Source organism: Gallus gallus, chromosome Z (assembly GCF_016699485.2).
Source record: "Gallus gallus isolate bGalGal1 chromosome Z, bGalGal1.mat.broiler.GRCg7b, whole genome shotgun sequence".
In the NCBI taxonomy this organism is placed as follows: domain Eukaryota; kingdom Metazoa; phylum Chordata; class Aves; order Galliformes; family Phasianidae; genus Gallus; species Gallus gallus.
In genome coordinates, this window is record NC_052572.1 from 41,368,665 (window position 1) to 41,388,954 (window position 20,290).

General features: G+C 40.4%; 1 protein-coding gene across 7 annotated transcripts in view; it reads right to left on the reverse strand.

Annotated features, from left to right (window-relative positions):
* Window positions 1–2,774: 2,774 nt before the first annotated feature.
* Window positions 2,775–20,290, reverse strand: part of GOLM1 (golgi membrane protein 1) — a 32,740-nt gene continuing 15,224 nt past the window's right edge. For 6 of the 7 annotated variants that reach the window (XM_425035.8, XM_040656462.2, XM_040656464.2 and 3 more), the window contains exons 5-11: window positions 17,388–17,442; window positions 16,171–16,273; window positions 13,754–13,889; window positions 9,656–9,785; window positions 8,160–8,447; window positions 5,874–5,987; window positions 2,775–5,565 (exon numbers count right to left, since the gene is read on the reverse strand). In XM_425035.8, coding sequence (XP_425035.3) covers window positions 5,540–5,565; window positions 5,874–5,987; window positions 8,160–8,447; window positions 9,656–9,785; window positions 13,754–13,889; window positions 16,171–16,273; window positions 17,388–17,442 — 852 coding nt within the window. In that variant the 3' untranslated portion in view covers window positions 2,775–5,539. The remainder of the gene's footprint in view (window positions 5,566–5,873; window positions 5,988–8,159; window positions 8,448–9,655; window positions 9,786–13,753; window positions 13,890–16,170; window positions 16,274–17,387; window positions 17,443–20,290) is intronic. The other variant, XM_040656469.2, reaches the window with a different exon arrangement.

Consider the following 20,290-nt stretch of genomic DNA (forward strand, 5'->3'; position numbering starts at 1 on the left):
CTCAGCTGTGTCTGCAGTTAGGCTTTTGGCGAAGCCACTTGGAGAAACAGCTTCCATACTTTTGCCTGAACTGTACTGATGACTTGTTTTGCAAGTAGAATGGCTGAATTCTTTTCTTGCCAAGTCCAGTCAACTAAATCAATCTATAGAAATTAAAAGCAGATGAAAAGCAGACTTTTTCATTTAGCTCCCCCTCCACTGAATTCAGTGATTTTGTTTCAATTTTGTCAATTGTCTTGGAGCAGTTTTGTCTCACCCTTGAAGACAGGGAAGGAGAAACAGTGGAGTAGAACACATGAATTGAGATGAAAACTATTTGCTAAAACAAAAAAGGAAGGGGAAAAGTTAATAGTAATTGTATATACAAACAAGATTACTTTGGAAATGAGGCCTCTTGTCTGACTCAAGTCTTTCCGGGGTGCCTTGTCCACACAAGACGTACTTTCCAAGACCCAGGATAGATGTTTCCAGCCAGCCATTGGTTGCTTCCACCATTGTAAGCTCATGGCAAGTGCCATGGCAGCGGCATATTGTGGCCATGCAATATAATCCACCTGCCAGGCTTCCTTGAGTTTGTATCTTAGCCATTGTCCTCCACAGAGGTTTTATCTGTTTGGCTCCCTTAAGGGCAGAACATGTCTCATGTTCATGGATAACCTGTTCAATTGTGTCCATGGTCACTTCCACCCCTCGTCCCAAGCCCTGTTGCATCTCTGTCTTCATGGTCTGATGTATTCCCCATGACATCCTGGTCGCTAAATTGGAGGGAAAAAATGTATATGATGGAATGACCACATTGGCACATTGGCATGAACGCATTGGCTGGATGGTCACACTCAGAGAGTTGTGGTCAGTGGCTCCGAGTCTAGGTGGAGACGGTGACAAGTGGTGCTCCTCGGGGATCAGTGTTGGGACTGGTGCTATTTAACATCTTTGTGGGTGATACGGACAGTGAGATTGAGTGCACCCTCAGCACGTTTGCAGACAACACCAAGCTGAGTGGTACAGCTGACATGCTAGAGGGAAGGGATGCCACTCAGAGGGACCTGGACTGGCTTGAGAGGTGAGCCCAAGCCAGCCTCAGCAAGGCCATGTGCAATGCCCTGCACCTGGGTCAGGGTAGTCTCAAGCACAGATACAAGTTGATCTGAGAATGGCTGAGAGCAGTCCTGAGAAGGATTTGCGGGTGTCAGTTGATGAAAGATTCAATGAGCCGGTAACGCGTGCTTGCAGCCAACCATATCCTGAGTTGAATCAAGAGAAGCATGACCAGCAGGTTGAGGGAGGTGATTCTACCTTTCTACTCTGTTCTCGTGAGACCCACCTGGAGTAGTGTCCAGTTCTGGAGCCCCCAACACAAGAAAGACACGGAGTGGGTCCAGAGGAGGGCCATGAAGGTGATCAGAGGGCTATGTCCTCTGCTATGAGGACAGACTTAGAGAGCTGGAGCTGTTTGGCCTGGAGAATAGAGAGAAGGCTTCAAGGAGACCTTTTAGCAGCCTTCCAGTACCTGAAGGGGGCCTACAGGAAAGCTAGGAAAGGACTTCTTATAAGGTCATGTAGCACGGCTTCAAACTGGAAGAGGGTAGAGTTAGACTAGATATCAGGAAGAAATAATTTACTGTGAGGGTGGTGAGACACTGGAACAGGCTGCCCAGTGAGGTTGTGGATGCTCCCTCCCTGAAAGCATTCAAGGCCAGGCTGGATGGGATTTTGAGGAACCTGGTCTATGGGAGGTGTCCCTTCCTATAGCAGGATGGTTGGAACTAGGTGATCTTAAAGGTCCCTTCCAACTCAAACTATTCTATGATTCCATGATCATGGGCCCACGAAGCTAGAAATAATTCACCCGTATGTTGCCAGTCCAGATCTACCTTAGCTACTTCAATCCTAGTGGCCCAATCCACCTGCTGCTTGTTTGGGTGTTCAGTGGCACAACTCTTTAAGTATGTGGGCATCTACATAATGTACTTTTACAGTTAGTTAGTTTCTCTACTTCACCAGCAGTATCTTTCCACAGTGCAGTGGACCTTTGATGAACCATACTACTTTGTCTTTCCTTGAACATAAAAGCTGATTTTCCAGGTTTACTTTGCTGGAGAGGGCAAAGCTTTGGTTTAAATGCACAGTGGCTTCCTGCACAGTATGAACTTTTGGACATGTAGGAAATTTCCTTCTGTTTCTCATCATCTGTCTTTGTACCATGGAGTAATAACACTCCATCACCTAAGCAACAGCAATGGTAGGCTAGAATAGGAAACCAACAACAACAACAAAAAAACCCAACAACATTGAACTGGAACACCCCACGTGTCTGCCAGCAATTTGAATCTTCGTAGAAGATACATGCTTACATGCCTCAATACATGCTTAGCACAGACGTGAAAAAGGAGATGATTGCATACCTCTTCCTGTTTCTTAGCATGTTGATTGATATACTTGAATGCTTCTACATCATTGCCAGAGGAACGGAAACCCTGGAACATGTAGTTGCAAAAATGTCCAACTGGTGGTACTGCAGGCCACTAAATATTCAACCTACTTTTGCTGCCCTGTTGTAAACATTTATAGAAATCCTTCCAGTCTTCAAAATCCTTAACTACATGCCAGTGGCTCAAGGAAAGCCTTCTGTATTTTTCCAGAAGATGCAGCAAATAAGAGAGATACCAAGTAAGTTCTACAACATTCACAGAACTCCAAAAAGTTGAATGATCGTCTTTTCCATTTCCATTAACATTACAAGTGGATCAACAGTACAGAATGAGGTACTAAACTCACAATAGAGAAGATTATTTTTATTTTAAAATGCTTATTTAAATGGACCAGACTTTGTTTTTAAAAAACAATGGGGACAAGTGTTAATTTATTCCCTGGAAGATTAGACAAGAAGCTTCCCCTTCCTCATGCATGTAAAAAATTTAGTGATAAACATTATGTTAATCACAGTTCCAAGTGAATCTTGTTTTGTTCAACTACATTAATTCCTGTAAAGTTCCATATAGTAGACACAACAGTCCCTTGTTTATTAAAAATTTATCATTCTTGTAGTACTCGAAGCTACTGAGAGTAAGATATTATTCTGCTATGATTTTGAACGTTGCTTTTACACAGGCTGTCCGCCTTCCACTGTCAGAGGTACAGCAATTGTGCTTTGCCTAAAGGAGGTCGTGTTTACAGGAAGGATGCCAACTAGCTGGCTAGCAAGAAGCCTAGTCAGGTTTTAGGCACTGTACAGAAATGCTGCCAGCAATTTCCTTACCCTGAGAGTGGTCAGACTCTGCCACAGTGTTCCTAGACAGGTTGTTGATGCCCCATATCTGTCAGTGCTCAAGAGACATTTGGACAATGCCCTCAGTAATATGCTTTAACTTTCTGCTAGCCCTAAAGCGGTCAGCCAGTTGGACTATTCTAATTCTAAAAGAATTCTCTGACAGTATATTAATTACATTTAGGAACTGTGGGTTTTGTTCAGGATTGTAGGAGTTTCAAGCTACAGTAATTCATTCAACTTCAATACAGCATTTCACTGTACATTTCATAGTGTTAAAATGTACAGTTCTGCAATCAGAAATGCCTGATTGACTTAATCTCAGCTAAATAACAGTTTACAGATTAAGTCCTAAGATAATGCTCACTCTACTCTGACTGCGTGTAAACATTCTGATGCCAAAGCATACCATGTTTTACAAAAGATCAAGTAAAATAACCAGCAATACAGAAATATCCCCAAGTTTTCCAATATCTGTCATTTAGAAGAAATGCTCACATTTCCTCTTCTCTACTGCTTAAAAATATTTGCTTTCTTTGTTATTACTGACTGCAATAGTCCAGCACAGTAAAATCTGACATAAATGGTGATAATAAACAGTAGCAAGTAACTCAGTAACAGAGGGTAGTTCTTCTCTCAAAACAATTCATGTCACACTTGGCAAGCCTGTCAGTGGACAATTTGTGGACTTAGGACAACCAGGCACCATTTGATGGCTCCTCTGATTTTGCTGAATGACAACTCTTTTCCTACACAAAAACAAACAAACAAACAAACAACAACAAAACCACAGCCCTCAATTTGCACATTTAGGCATCTCAAGGTACAGGAGTAGTTAACTAGCACACCAAAGAATTATAAACTATAACTTTGTGATATGAAGTACATTAAGAGAAAGCCACGACAGATTTCTATATTCTTAATTGAAACCGTTTGTTGGGAAGTTCTTTGTGTCTGACTTCTCCCATACTGTCATGATGGCTGTTGGTTCATATTCATGGAGACTGCTCCAAACATGGCTGCTGGTCTTAAAAGCAGACACAAAGGCAATCTTCAAAACAACTGGCTACACGCAACAAGGGTGAGACTTGAAGTTAAAAGGTATTTCAGTGGCAGCCACAGGTATTCCAGGCTCTCCCACGTAAACAAGTTCAACAAGTTGCAGAAAATTCAAAGACTACAGAATATCAACAACATGATAATGGTGTTTAACACAGCACTTCACATCAACTACTGTTTCAACTGAGGGCAATAATGAAATGTCTGGTAAATGCACAACCTGGTCTGCCTCCCTCAAAAGTCCAGCAGAGACGACATTTTTTGACAGCTGAATCCGCGGTTCCATGAGGCAGGCATTTCCCTTCTACTCTTCAGTGGAAGGTATCATTTCAGCAGAGGGATGGCAGAAGTAGTACACCACTGCTGTAGGCCTCTCACATCACAAGGTCAGGAGTCAGTCTGACTGATGTCTGCATGAGCTAGTGGCACTTCTGATTTTGTGAAGCTTCCAGCAAGGCTTTCAGGAAACACTCCTGCTAATCTCTTAAGAATATTCTATTACTAGAATCTATTTTTAACACAAAAGCTAGGAATAAAATCAAGACAGCAATTCATTCCTGGTACAAATTATGTAAGCTAGAAGTTCCATTTATGACATAAAGGAAAATATATAATGCCATGTCATATCTGAGAACTACAATCATGCTTTCTGAGTCCATCTACACTGCAGTAAAATGGTGTCAGAACTGGCACGAGGGCAGACTGCAGCACGGGACATTTTTCATGTTTTCCGTGTTTTGTCAAATTAAGTTAACTCCTCTCTCTTAAGACTAGGGTGGGGGTTTCTCTACTGCACTGCTCAGGGGAAGATTCCATCTTTGCCAGAGGACTCTTTCCCATCTACCTCCAGTCCATGCATAATGTTATTGTAGCATGGCTGTACAAGTTAGCTGACTTCAAAGTTACTACAGTGCTTGTTAGCTGATTTTCATTTTATAATCAGGAGAAAGAAAAGCCTCATCACAGTGGTCACACTGCTTTAAAACAAGCCTCGAGAGACACAATTTTTTCACCCCTGAAACAGTACTAAAACTTCACAACAAACTATTTCATTTGAGCCTTTATCAAAGCCTCGAAAATATAATCAAACATTCTTAAGTTACTTTGCTCTGGTCATTGCTGTGTTTGTAGGAAGAGTTGATTAAGATGCATCATGTATTTCCCTTGTTCACAGCCTCTGTTGTGTTCCAGTTTGGTCGAGTAAGTGGTTCTTCACATTTTCTCTTGAGAGTTTTGAACTAATAAGGAAGAAAGAAAAAGGTACAGAAATCTCTGTAAGATTCAGGAGTGATAGGTCTTCAATCAGAAAATTTTGAAGGGACGGTCAGTGCTGAACAGTAGAGCTGCACATACTCCTCCTCTCCACCATTTACTAAGAAGTAGTTTCAGTAATGCTATGCAACAATACATCATACTCGACAGTAGGAAAAAACAGGGAACAAAGAAGAATTACCTACCTGTATCTGCTAAAGTATAAAATTCAAAATACGATCATAATACTTTGCAGCATATAGGACTTCAAGTAAAATATTCTTTATTTATTTACCAGTTTCAATGCCTGCAAGTGCTGCTTGCTTGTCTGTTTCTGATTCAGCTTCATTCTCCTCTAAATTGTAGTCAACATCTTTGTCCTGATTCAATGCCTCCTGTGCTTGTTGGTCTGGAAAAACATTACAATTAAGTTGTTTTACACTGCACAAGATAGGTACTGCAAAAAGTCTATGATAGAATTTATTTTGCTGGTGAATTAATTTCTGTTTAAAGAGTAAGTTTTAGTATTTCTCCTTCAGAATGGAAAACCTTTGCTGTCAATGTTGTATGAGGAGCCAGATAACAATCTTTGGGGATTTGGAAGTGTAACAAAATTCAGCCAGCATGCAAGTGGACAAGAGAAAAGCATTAGGCAATTTCAGAATACATTAAGTGACAGTCTAAGGAAGTGTAAAATTTGAAGACTATACTGAAAACCTGACTATGGTGTTGCTTTTAATTGCATTAGCACTTCCTCTGAAAGGTATCTCAGATTCCCCCCCTCCTTGTTCTGGCTTGTCCAGCAACAGATAAAGCTCTGAAGATGGCATAAAATGAATATTTTACTACTGTGCTGACTTGGCTCAAAAGTGGTTTTCTATAAAAGATTTTCTTCACTCTGTTACTGTCCTGCTCCATATGGAGCTGTCCTTGAGCAAATTTCACTACCTTAAAATTTCTTAATACAAACTGTTCAGAGGAAAATTACCTCTGACTGCAAGAACCCTACCTTTATTTTTTCAGTTAGGCAGACAGAGAAACCATAATGACCAGTTAAGACAAAGAGAGGAGTCTGTGGTTCTCAAGAAAAAGGAAAAGCCAAACTTTAACAGCAACTGATTAGAAGAAGGCTTGAAAATTTTAGCATTATACTGTACATGGTTAGAACATCAAAAATACTTTTCAGTAATAGACCTGAAGGTCTCAAGCTTTTAAAAGAAGCTTCAAATGAAAAACAGAGAATGCTCAGAGAACGTAGAAGAAATCCACTTCTGCCTCCTTGCAGCCAAAGGAATCCACACCATAAGGTATATTATTTTTGTTGAACAATCAAGTCTAAAGAATACTGTACTGCTCCTGCATCAGAGAACTCGGACCTTCCACAGGTTGCACTGCAGGGCTTTCTCCTGCACTCGTTGTTGAATGATTTCACTACCTGGTTTTTCTACACCTCAGTTAAAATGGAAACAGTTGGCTTGTACAGTCGCATCTCATTGGAGAACTGTCTGCTCTGGTAAGTATCTTTTTGGTGCAGCTGGAAAAGTGTTACTTTAGCAGTGCAGATGAGACAGGTTACTTATCCTTGCCGAATTATCTACTCTATTAATATCATATAAAAATGCATTATACAAATGCATTCATTGGATTAGAGAACATAAACAGTACTACTTCTTGTTTACTGTCTGCGCTACTGATTCTGCTTTGCATTACTACACAAGGAAGGGTGACAGATTTCCCCATCCAGAAGAGCTGGTGGTGAGGTAATTAGGATAATCTGGTGGAAGAGGGAAGACACAGGCTGGAATGAGTACAGGAGAAGCAAGAAACTGATCCTTCACAGTGCTGCAAGCTTCTACTGCATCAGACAATACTACTTTGTTCTGCGAAAAAGTTGCTGATAAACACAGTTTTAGGAGCACTACCCTGCATACATGAATTAAAGTCCAGCTAAGATGGTGTTTCTCAAGATGTCTGGTCCAGATTCTGGTCACGTTTAGACATGACATCAATACTCAGCATGGTGCAGACATGGTCACACATGGTAGAACCAAAAACTGGCACCTTTGCCAATGACTTCCAATTTGCAGTTTTGCTGACTCACAATAATAAACTTCAGATACCTGAAGTCTCAAGCAAAGGTTTACTCGTGCCAACATATTGTGAAATGGGTAGCTATAAAACGACCATCTGCAAAATATTCTACCCATTGATGCTTTGTATGCACAGTATGTCATATCCTTTCCAAACATGTCATATTCTTACTAAGTCTCAATACTGAAAGGCTTCTGAGACTAAAGCCCCCAAATGCTTTGTGCAGACAATGGAGAGAAGGACAAGCTAGAACAGTGACGCAGGGGAATCCAGACTGTCAGCTCCATGCTGCACAAACAGAAGCCTCTATCTTCACCCACTTGAATGTGAAGGAGTGCTGAGGATTGATCTTTACCCTCTCGCACTAACAGTTATGAAGCCTTATACTAAGTCTAGTCAACTTCCACCACCATTTCAGAAATCATGCCCCATTCCCTTTCCTATGCCCCATCTTTATTCCCTTTCTTGCAGTGTACAAGGTGTTACTAACCAGCCTGTCCAGGAGGTGAGTCACTCTGCTTAGCATCGTAATTGAGGAGCTGCTCCCTCTCCACCTCCTCGTCAGCAATCTCTTGTACAGCTGGCTGTGGTACCTTTTGCTCATCTATGTTTTTTCCATCTTCAGATGGATTCAGTTCTTTCTCTGACTCAGGGGGCACCGCCTTACGGCCTGTGCCAGCCACAGCCAAATCCTGTGGCTGTTTCAGTTCATCGGAGAGCTTCTCCTCCTCTACTTTGGAGTCCTCTTTTCTGATGGCAGTGAGGCCATTTACTCTTTCTGTGAACGATATCAATGATTCCAAATGTAAAAAAAAAATAAATAAATCTTTCAGTGGCAGCACAAGTTAAAAACCTTGAATCAGCATTGCTTCATTTTTCACATTCAATTCTTATTTCTCTTTCAATCACATTAGATTCAAAGAGAAAGACAGAAGACAGTCCATACTTTTCAGACCAGGGAAAGCTAAAGTAGAAAACCAGCAAAGTTTAGTGTCCACCATCAACAGATTCACACTGCTACCTACTTAAATCTTTGCATGTGGAGTTAAAAAATGATAATAACATTAGGCAGGTGAAATTGAGCAGTGCTATACTAAAACTTCCGGTGTGCTATGTAAGCATCAGGTTTCTGAGCATTGTGCTTTGCTATTAAGAATATAACAGATCAGGTGTTCAAAGGTAGCTCAGGACACAGTGGATACATATGCAGACTTTCCAGCAAATGAAGGCTGTTCTCACCTTTAGGTGTGGAGAGAAAGCAGAGATGTGCTGCTGCTTTCAGGAGGCATTAACACATCGTGTATCTGTATTTTTAGCTAAAAAATGCCAGGTCAAAGCTTACCTGAATAAACCAAACAGAGCTGTTGCTGTGAATTGCTAGTTCTCTAAAATTACTCCTAAGCCTGTTATTTAAGACAACACAAAAGAGTAATTTAATAGGAAGTTGGATATCTTGCATGCACAGTACTCCGTGAGACTAGTGCACTGGGACATCCATTCAAGTCAATAGCTTGTCAGAGCTGAATGCCAAAAGCAACCATGGCTTACCTGACCTGATCTCTGATTTCCCTTACTGTCAACTTTGCTCACTGACAACACATAAGTGTGTTTGCCTAATGCCAAACTTTCAGGTATTTGATAGGGGGTGGCAGGAGGCTAGATGCACCAAACTTACTAAACAAGCAAATTCAAAATATACTCAAAAACTTTTGCATGCAAAAGCAAAACATTTTCTCAACAGTAAATGGGTGATTACAAGCATTTTTATTTTGCTTTAGAAGCAACACATCAATTTCAATATAGCTGAGCCAGCAGAAATGGCAGTAATAAAAAAACATTTGGACAACTTACTGCAGCTAAAGGACAATTTATTATAATTCATTCCCCTGCTGTCATTTTTGTCCTTCTTGTATACAAAAATATTTTTAGTGTTAAGTTGCAAACTTTCTTACCCAAGTTGGTAAGATATCAATGATTTTATCTCACCATTAGGCTGCAGAGCATCTGTCCTTTTGACTGTAGGCACTGCTTTTGGCACATCTTCATTGACTCTCTGCTGGTCCAAATCGGTCTGCTTGGACTCAGGTTGCTTTGGAGCTGGCAACTGACCATCAGCCTGTAAAGTGAATGCACACAGACATGCATTGCTCTGAACATATAGTCCCGGATTTGGAAGCTGAAATTTGGTCAGAATTCAGTAGACAAAAAGAAACCTAAACACACTCAAATAACGGAACTGAATTTTTTACTGGTGATGGAAGTACCATACAATCCTGAATAGGCAGCAATGTTTCTATGTAGCAGCACATAATACACCACAAGAATCGAAATTCCTTTCTTCTGCCTAATTGCAGCTGAGAATACTGCTCTTGGTTAGTGCTTCCTGTTATTCAGCAAGGGTCACAGAACCGTAGCGCCACACATTTCTCCACTGCAGCCCTGCTACCACACCAGGGACAGCAGAGCAATAAAAACAGATGGCATTAACTACTGTTAGTGCAGGAACAGGTAAACTGAGTTTGGGCGTAGTCAGCTAATCATTGCTGTACAGAACTGGACTAAAAGTATGTTGAATGTTGGTTTTAGAGAAGGAAAGAAAAATCAAATAAAATATCAACAACTAGACAACACTATTAGGAAGACCTAACTTAAGGATGTACTGACTACTGGTACTTGACTGGTCTTGGACTCTGATCTGTACGATCTGATTAAAGATTAATGGCTAAGATGTCATAGAATCATAGAATCATTATCCACCAACCTGAAGATCTTTCAACTAAACAATTACAATTCTCTGTGCGGTCTTTACTCATATTAGCATTTAATAGCTATGTTAATTCAGTTCACATAAAAACTGATCATGAGATGTGCCTGGAGCCCACACTGCCTTATATTAGCACACAAAAAAAAGATCAGACTACAATGAAAGTTCGCTCAGTGTATATGTGCCCAGCTTGATTAATGTTTAGAGCACATATCCAGGTTGCAAGAGAACAAAAAACTGAACTTGAGCCAGTAGTGTAAGCCTGCAGCCCAGAAGGCCAACAGTATCCTGGGCTGTATCAAAAGAGAAGTGACCAGCAGGGAGAGGGAGGGGGTTGTCTCCCTCTGCTCTGTCCTGGTGAGGCCTCACTTGGACTACTTGTCCAGGCCTGAGGCCTCCAGCACAAAAAAGATGTGGAGCTGTAGGAAAGGGTCCAGAGGAGGGTCACTAAGATGATCAGAGGGCTGGAGCACCTCTCCTGTGAAGGAAGGTTGAGGGAGCCGGGCTTGTTCAGCTCAAAGAAGAGAAGGCTCTCGGGAGACCTCACTGCAGCCTTCCTGTACTTGAGGGGAGCTTACAAGCAGGAGGGAGACCAACATTTCAAACAGCCTCATAGTGGGAGGACAAGGGAGAATGGCTTTAAACTAAGAGAGGGAAGATTAAGGTGAAATGTTAGAAAGAAATCCTATAGTCAGAGAGCAGTGAGGCCCTGGCACAGGTTGCCTAGACAAGCTGTGAACGCCCCATCCCTGGAGGCATTCAGGGCCATGTTGGATGGGATCCTGGAAAGTGTGATTTGGTGGGTGGCAGCCCTGATCTGGTGAGTGTTTATGGCAGGGGGAATTGGAACTGGTTGATCTTTAAGGCCATTTTGTGATTCTATGATGATTCTATTTATTCATCTTTTCAAAGATGCAGAGAGAAAAGTGTACAGACATACAGAGTTTTTTAATAGCTGGCACTACACAAATTAGTAAGAAACCCTATGGCGTAGAAAGTCATACAATCCAGAAAAATCTTCCCATTCCAACTGTTGGTAAACTGTAATTGCTTATTGTTCTAAGCAAGTCAATAAATTACTAGGTTGCCAAATCTTCGTGTGGTCATTTGGTAAAACGTCTGCAGAAATAAGTGATTAAATAATGAAGAAACTGAAGTTGAAAAGGATGTGTAGAGCAACGGTTGCTTGGCTATTTTGAAATCGTTTAAGCTCAGTTAAAGCCAGGGAGATCTACAGACCTTGGGTCAACACCACTGAGTCCAATATCAACAATAAATAATTTAACACTTCAGATTGAGAAGGAATTACTACCACGGAAGATTTGGTAAATCTTCTATTACAATAAGGGTATTCAGAAGAAGTCTGTCTTTCTTCAGTCATTAAAACTGTATTTAAATATTCCTCTCAGCTTTTTATACATAGCTAAGTGTCTCTGCAGTACAAATCACTAGAGACTGAAGATAAGACTACTTTCCAGTTTATGCTGGGGCGCACATACATTTGTAAAAATATCAAGCCTGAAATTAATAGCAGCAATTCATCTCTTAATTAGACATGCAATAAGCCTTAAGCTGTATTATCTTAAATGTTCAACTCAGTAATTTTTAATGATGATGTCAAATAAAAGAGTGTGTGTGCTACAAGTTGAAGTGGTTGGTCTTCTGTCTGAAAAGATAACCGAAACTTGTTAAAGAGAAATTAATATACACATTTTGTATTCTCAACCTAGGAGTATATATCAGTACGTGGAAGACTATAAGAACAGCTGTGTATTTATTAACTAACCAACAACCCATTTTCTTTCTCTGATTTATTTTCACATTGACCTTCCCTATTACATAAGCACGTACATTTCAGAAACTCAGTCTGAAAAAAAGAAATCACAGTAGCTGAGCCACTGTGATCTGTAAAAATGGGAATTACTCCAGCTAAAAACATACATGGTGAAAAATAATTCAGCCTTTGCAGATGCAAAAGTTGCAAATGTTGGGCAAATAAGTAACTGAAAAAGTTACAACTTGACATAAGAAATACTGCCATAGACATTAGGGAATACAAGTTAACTATTTTTCCTGAAGCTCTATCGGTAGTTCTCTGAGCTGGGACATGTCCATCTCTAGATTAAAAGGACAACAGGTAACCTAAAGTCTAGTTTGAGAAAACACTGACTTCATACATGGGAATTGTTGGAGAAGAACTTAAGTGTCCTGCAGAGGGACTTCAGCCAAACTTCTTAGCTTCTGGAAATGGTAAATAGACCTCACTTGGTATGAGTAATGTTAATGAGAATCTGCTGCAAGGCAATACCAGAAATTCAGTTGACCATCTCTTTAATATACTCTTCCCTATGTGAAGTTTCCACCATTCAATCAAGCAAGACACATTTGTTCTATAAAGTTCCCCTTCCTGTGTCCAAATGATGGGCTTGTTATTTTCTCATTTATCTGACACCTGACAAAAATTACTCACACAAACGAGAACTTCTCCCTTTCTTCTGCAGGGGTAGAAGAATAGCATTTACTGCCTCTAATGATTCATTCTTCTTGCAGCTGAAGGCAGATACTAGCAAGACTGTTTTGTCTTTGCAATGAGAGCTGGCCACTCAAATAGGCTCAACTGCAATCATGTGTTAAAATTTCTGTCAGGGGTGCTTGTATTCTTGAAGAAAAAGCACATTAAATTAAATTATTATAATTATAATACATTAGTTGCCTCTTTATCTGGGGGTTTCGCTGCCTGTTTCCAGAGCCATCCATGGCAACTTTAACTACTCAAGTCCTACCCCAGATCTAATCCTACTTTACTGAAGAAGTATCAATAATTTACATACCAAGACAACACAACTGTATGAAATTTCTTTTTCTCAGCATTCCTTCCACCCTCCACAACTCAGGAAGAAAAAGTGGGTGGGCACACAGCCACCTCTGCTGACACAGGGCCAAGCCCTGCGGCAAGCCCATGCTATTCCACGAGACTGTTTGTGCTACATACAGCAGCACTTCCTGCAGCTCTTTAATTCAGAGAAAAAAACAAAACTGTCACTCCTGCTGCAGAAAGCTGAAATCTGAATTCCTGTGGAAACTCATGGCACTGCAATAAACAGCTGAACTCCAAAGTCCCAGGTAAAGGGCTGTGGACTGCAGTATCACACTTCAGGCTTTCTGCTACTCTGAAACGATTGACAGCATTCAACAGATGCAAATGAAAGTACTAAAGAATTTAATGAGATACAGTAATGTTAGCTGGAGATAGCAAAAAGGAGGAGAACCTCTTAAGAATTACAGGGAAGAAGATTTACAATAAACTACTCCTATCATACCTGGTTGTCTCTTTTTGAATCTTCTAAGTCTTTATTTTCTTTGACTTGTGGTACATCAATGTCTTTTTTTGAGATCTCATTTATCCTTTCTTCACACTGTTCTTTTAATTCCTTCATCTGATTGATGCACTGTGACCTGGAGAGAACATGAACAGGTGAGTAGTTGCAAACTTCCATCCACGTTCACAACTCTCCTAAAATTTTGTTTTGTAAAATTATTTTCTTTGTTCCTTTGCTCCCCCTCACTTCATTATCTTCTTAGTTTTATTGCCTTACACTCCTCTACTCCCTTCTGGGACCTAGTGACTAGTAACTCAGATAAGCCAGCGGTGTGGGACACAATGTGATGCAGGGAAAGAAAAGCTTAGGCAGAGAAAGGGATGGACCTTGAGTAGTCCTCCTCCTGCCTGATACCAGCAAGCTCACACAGCTTTCTGCTGCCTGAAAACAGAAGACTCACTCAAAAAAAAAAACAAAATTCTGATGTGATGAAACCTGAGAAAAACATGTTTTTTGTACCTCCTGTGCTAAATTTTGTTCTTAGGCATTACACATGCACAAAAAAATTTATCACTGTCTTCTACAGCACAACAGCCAAATTGACTAAAAATGTGCAGTTTGTGTACTTAAAATAAAAAGAAAAAAGGCAAATTTCAATTATACAATAACATTCTTTCTTTGACTTCTTTTGCTAGGCAAAGTGTATTTGATATGCAAGGTGCGAAACTCTCATCCACACAACTCCAAGTCCAAGGAAATACCACAGGTCTAGCGTCCCTTTCTGCCATAAATGAACTTTTAAGTGCTATTAAGCAAAGCTCATGAAGAAAGTGTAGCTCCTCAATTGAGATAACTGCTTTTGTGGATTACCAAGGAGAAACAGCAGAATATCGTGCATCCGCCTTAAGACTGATGGAAGGCAGATGAGTTGACTGCTTAATCCCTGTTCAGTCCTGTTGGCACCCACACTGATCCTGGCAAACCCATCCAAGCAGTATGATTTCATTACCATAACTTTCTCCACCCTCTGCTTGCTGTGATCCTGTAGCTGTTCCCTCCAGACCTATTCCTCTTCAGTTAAATGAGAGGTACTTGAAAGTATTTCATGGACAATAAGCCTGAGTTTTCAGATGTCAGATTTACTACAACAATTTTGTATCACTTTCCTATACACATTTATAAATCTAGTAATTCAAGGATTACCACTCATGTGGAGCATGACTGTACAGCACTTAAGAATCCATTTACTGTTGATGACCTCGGCCTTCAATGAAGATACTGGAAAACGGACATTCTTATCTAGCTAGCAAAGAATAGTCCAAGAGCACTAACTATGTTATGATCCACCTGTGTCAAAGATGTAGTCTACTCTGAGGGGTAAAATACCTTGGTTGACGTTTAAGTGTAACGCAGCTTAATAAAAGGTTGGTACAAACTTATATCTTCAAATTCCCTTTATGTTCTTTTAAGTCCTAATTTATTAGAATTCCACCAATACAACCCATCTGATTCATCTCTATTAAAAGAGTAGCGCCTTCAAAAAAAATAACTGCACAATCAACTGACAACTAGTAAGTATCCCACACACAGTAATACAAATCCTTAATCCTTAAGCAGTTGGGATAGAAGGGAGGAAAAAAAGGGGGTACTTTGAGTTTTCAAGTTTGGCCTGCAAAGTACAGGTTCTTTGAGTGCCATGTTGAGCTTTTAGTCAAAACTCCTACTAAATCTGACGAAAATTTGAATGTTGGAAAAAATACATATTACAATTATGTGCCTGATGGAAATCCTTATTAGTACACATGGATATCTGTTGGTTTTCTATACCTAAGCACAAAAGGGGAGAAGACAAGCTGAGGGACAAGAATATTACTGAACAGAAAGAACCTACGATAAATTCAAATAGTAGAAATATGTGTTAAGAGTACAGATACTGATAGGTGCTTCTGTTCATCAACCTGTGCCTTACAATTCAGTGGAAAATTTCAACCAAAAAAAGTATGACTAAGTATGAAATGCACTGCAGAACCATAACTCTAACAGAAACTTCCTGTTTGACCTCCAACAACTCCAGGAGGTACAGCTTCTCAAAAGCAGTTCTTACTCAGTGCTTAGCCTCCTCATGACCCAGTTTCCCCCATTACTGAAATGAGAATATAGCTACCCTTCTCCTCCTGCACTGGAAGGAACATTCAGAAGTGTGGAAGAAGTCTATGGATATTGAGATGCTGGTCAATGCAAGGTGTATGCTATTCTCCAAGATCAATCCTGAGCAATTTTAGAAGATGTGTCAGGTGTCACTTCCACCTTAAAAAAGTACATCAGCTGATAGTGCTACAGCTGTCACAAGAATTCTTAGGGTTATAACCAAGTCACTTACAACTCCAGAAGCCATTGTTTAGAAAGAACACACTTACAGGTCATATGAGAACTTTCTCTGAAGGTTAGTCTGGTTCTTCTGAAACCGGTAAACATCCAGTTGCAGCCTTCCATACTCTGTCCGTAACTCTTTCAAGTGTTCTGATCATAACAGGATTAAAATATACATTAAAATATACACATATATTTACCTAGATGTATTGCAACACATATATCAGACAACAAACCCTACTGTAAGCACACTAGCTCTATCAATTTCTCACATTCAGTACATTTTGCATACAGATGCACTGACAATTGCTAAACTGACACATGAAAGATGCACAGGACTCAGTAAGATCAAATACCCCTCTCGGCTGAACAGATCACAAAAGCTGCATAATGTAGATTTTGATCTCCTTTTCTTCACAAGGAATATTTTTGCCTGTTTATAAACTCTTTGACTGTTAGGTTTTGGCCCCAGAAACCTTCAGGTGTAGGAGAGAGAGACTTAACAGAATGTAGTATGAAATAGCATTCATATTAATTAGCTACCAGAAGACATGTTTGCAATTCTTTCCTGAGTAACATACAGTTTACTGTTACATTCCTCAGGAATCTATGATTTGGAATTCTCTGGTTGTTTGTTTTTTTTTTTTTTAATGTCAGAAGCATCACTGTCATGCTACCTCATTATAAATGCCTCCTTACAGAAAGCTTTCTATGAAGACATCAGAAGAACAGGCAATATATTTGCTTGTTTACAGAACTTAAGATTTCTTTCTCAGACTACTGGGGCATACATTGTTAACAGCACTTTTGGAACACCAACATGAATTGAAATGAATTAGACTACGTTTTCTCATTTAATACAAGTTTGCTGATTATCTTGGAGCTGAAATACATGACCAAAACACCACAGGGAGGAATGCAAGCATATGATAAAAGGTGGAATTAAAAACGTTTTAACAATACATTGAGAAGCTAGTTTTATTTTGCATTGTTTTTATATCATTAGCAGATAAGGGTCAGAAGTCTACATCAAGCACTATACGGACAGATCTCTCTGGTATTGAGGCATATGCAGACTGACAGTTCACTGAATCAGAACTGTGTAGATGCAGAATTGAAATTACAGCAGTTCCTGCACATTCCCCACAGTTTGGAGAAAGGCAGCATTCTCAGAAGATACTGGAATAGCACAAGTCTTAAAAACAGCATATTTTTAAAAAAAAGAAAAAGAAAAAGAGCGATACAGAGAGGTACTATGTCCTACCTTGTAGACTCTGGATCAGTCGTTCATTTGTTGTGATGTTATTCATCAGCAGCTCCTAGAAGGAGCAAAACAGAAAACAATGTTTTAATTGCAGAAGGCCTGAGTTACCATCAATGTTATAAATAACACCAATCAAAGCACCTGTAATAGGATTTTTAACTTGAGAAGTGCTGGGTTACAGCTGAAAATAAAAACTTTTTTTGCTGTTCTAGAGATTTATTATTAAAATCAACAAAGTTATTTTAACCCAAATTTCCCAGTGTAGACAGGATAAAAGCAGATATCACTACATTTAAACAAAAGCAGGAGGAATGCGTAAAGAACCCACTAAAATTGTTTGCTGCTTTATTCTGGTTTAATCTCATGATTACAGTCATGGCCAGATTCACTGTATTTACCCCTTGAAGGAAAACACAGCTCACTGTTAGCTCCTGCTCACCAGCATCAGGACACAAGCATGAGCCAGAAAGCATTAGCCATGGAAAGAGAAATACAAACTCTAGAAACAGCATGAAGCCCCTGCTTTGTGTCACATTTCTCATTTGCCAGTCCCTTGCTTTGATAAAAGAGCCCTGAGTAATGCCCCTCCATTCTCTCATACTGCACTCACTCTCAGTTTGAAGAAGCATTCAATATATGATTATGATTTGTCCAATTTTTCCCCATCTACCAAATCGTAAGTCCAAGTGCCACAAAACACCTTAATAATAGCAGAAATAAAGTAAGCCTAAATGAACCCTCAGCAAGTTTGCAAGTGACACCAAGCTGAGTGGTACAGTCGATAACACTGGAGGGAATGGAAGCCATCCAGAGGGACCCGGACAGGCTGGAGTAGTGGGCCTACATGAACCTAACGAGGTTCAACAAGGCCAAGTGTGAGGTGTTTATACAAACTGGGGGAAAAACTTGAGAGCAACTCTGTGGAGAAGGACTTGGGGGTCCTGGTAGACAAGAAGCTGGACATGAGCCAGCAGCGTGTACTTGCAGCCTGGAAGGCCAACTGTGTTCTGGGCTGCATTAAAAAAGGGATGGCCAACAGGACAAGGGAGGTGATTGTCCCCCTCTACTCAGCTCTTGTGAGGCCCCATTTGGAGTACTGCATCCAGGGCTGGGGCCCCCAGTACAGGAAGGACGTGGAGCTCTTGGAGCGGGTCCAGAGGAGGACCACTAAGATGATCAGAAGGCTGAAGTACTGCTCTTATGAAGAAAGGTTGGGGGAACTGGGATTGTTCAGACTGGAGAAGAACAGGCTCCAGGGAGACCTCGTTGTGGCCTTCCAGTACTTGAAGGGAGAGTATAAGCAGGAAGGGGAGCGGTTGTTTACAAGGGTAGATAGTGATAGGACAAGGGGGAATGGTTTTACACTGAGACAGGGGAGGTTCAGGTTAGATATTAGAAGGAAGTTTTTCACACAGAGGGTGGTGACACACTGGAACAGGTTGCCCAAGGAAGTTGTGGATGTCCCATCCCTGGAGGCATTCAATGTCAGGCTGGATGTGGCTCTGGGCAGCCTGGTCTTGTGGTTGGTGACTCTGCCCATGGCAGGGGGGTTGAAACTCGATGATCATTGTGGTCGTTTTCAACCCAGGCCATTCTGTGATTCTATGATACGATTCTATGAAAATAATTCCCCTGAGCCAAACATCAACATAATTCAGACTAATCTTTAACACTCAGAAAGCTTGGTGCAGGAGTCTTCCTAAAGATGAGATCCACTCAGGGGCATCTTTCTTATGCTTCACTACCGTTTTCTAGTTCTCAACTTCCCCTCTCTCAGGAAATATGTGTACTCTACAGGGAGGATCTGAGGTCAGGATACATCGAGCTCCTGGCTTTCCAATACTGCTACTCAAGTAGTGATGTGTACTCACACTCAAATCACTTTAAAGGCAAAGAAATACTTGCATTCATTCTATCTTCCCACGTCATGCTGAGACACTGACAGCACCTATTTTCTTGGAGACTAACAGTAATAAGTACCAGTTGATAAAAAGAGAAGTGTTCAATTAATCCAAGCATCCACAGAGCAGAGGGGTGGATCTGTCTTTTGTCAACCTTTTAAAAAGTCCCAGTCCAAAGAAGTGGTCGTTCATGTCTTAATGAACAGGCAGTCTTTTTCAACACAATAAAAGAAATATTCCTACAGCATTCCATACAGACTGTCAGTCCATGAACACTATTGTGAAATATCAAGAGCAAAGGTCTTGATTCTTCATTGAAAAGAAACAAAGAGAAACAACATGGAAAGCAACATACTTAGGATCAATCAACTCCTCTCCTTCTCCTTTCTGAAAGGACAGGTAAAAAAGGTTCTGGATCCATTTTCACTGCTTTATTGTAGAAAGGAAGTTTATGTTTGAATGAAAATGTAAAGTGCTGCTACTGCTTGCTCAGCCTCATGAGGCTGCTCCATGATGATCACCATCAGGACTTCCCTTACTGGGGTTAGTCAACCATGGCCATTACCAGAAACTGTCAACAGACTAGAAGAACAAGGAAGAACAGTTTGATACAGCCATTTTATGTTCACACACATTTCTGTTCATTTGTTTGTTTACTGTTCTTTAATGAACCCCCCAGCACTGGAACCATTTATTTCATTTTGACTGTGAAGTAGACAAGTGCTGGATGTGCAGCACCTTAGGCGTGGAAAATTCTCCTTAAAATAATAATGAAAAAAAAAATTATACATCTTCATCTTCTGGACCATATAAATCAAACTGAATGAAACTTCCTTTTGACAGTGCCACACCTACCTCCCTGAATTTGAGGGTGAGAATCCAGGAAAGAATCATGAAAGTCCAAGCTACCTGTTTAACGTGAGCAGGAAATGCTGCTCTGTAATTTACAGGTCAATGTTCCAACTGCCAGCTCCCTACCTAACTGTATCAATAGCTTCAGGC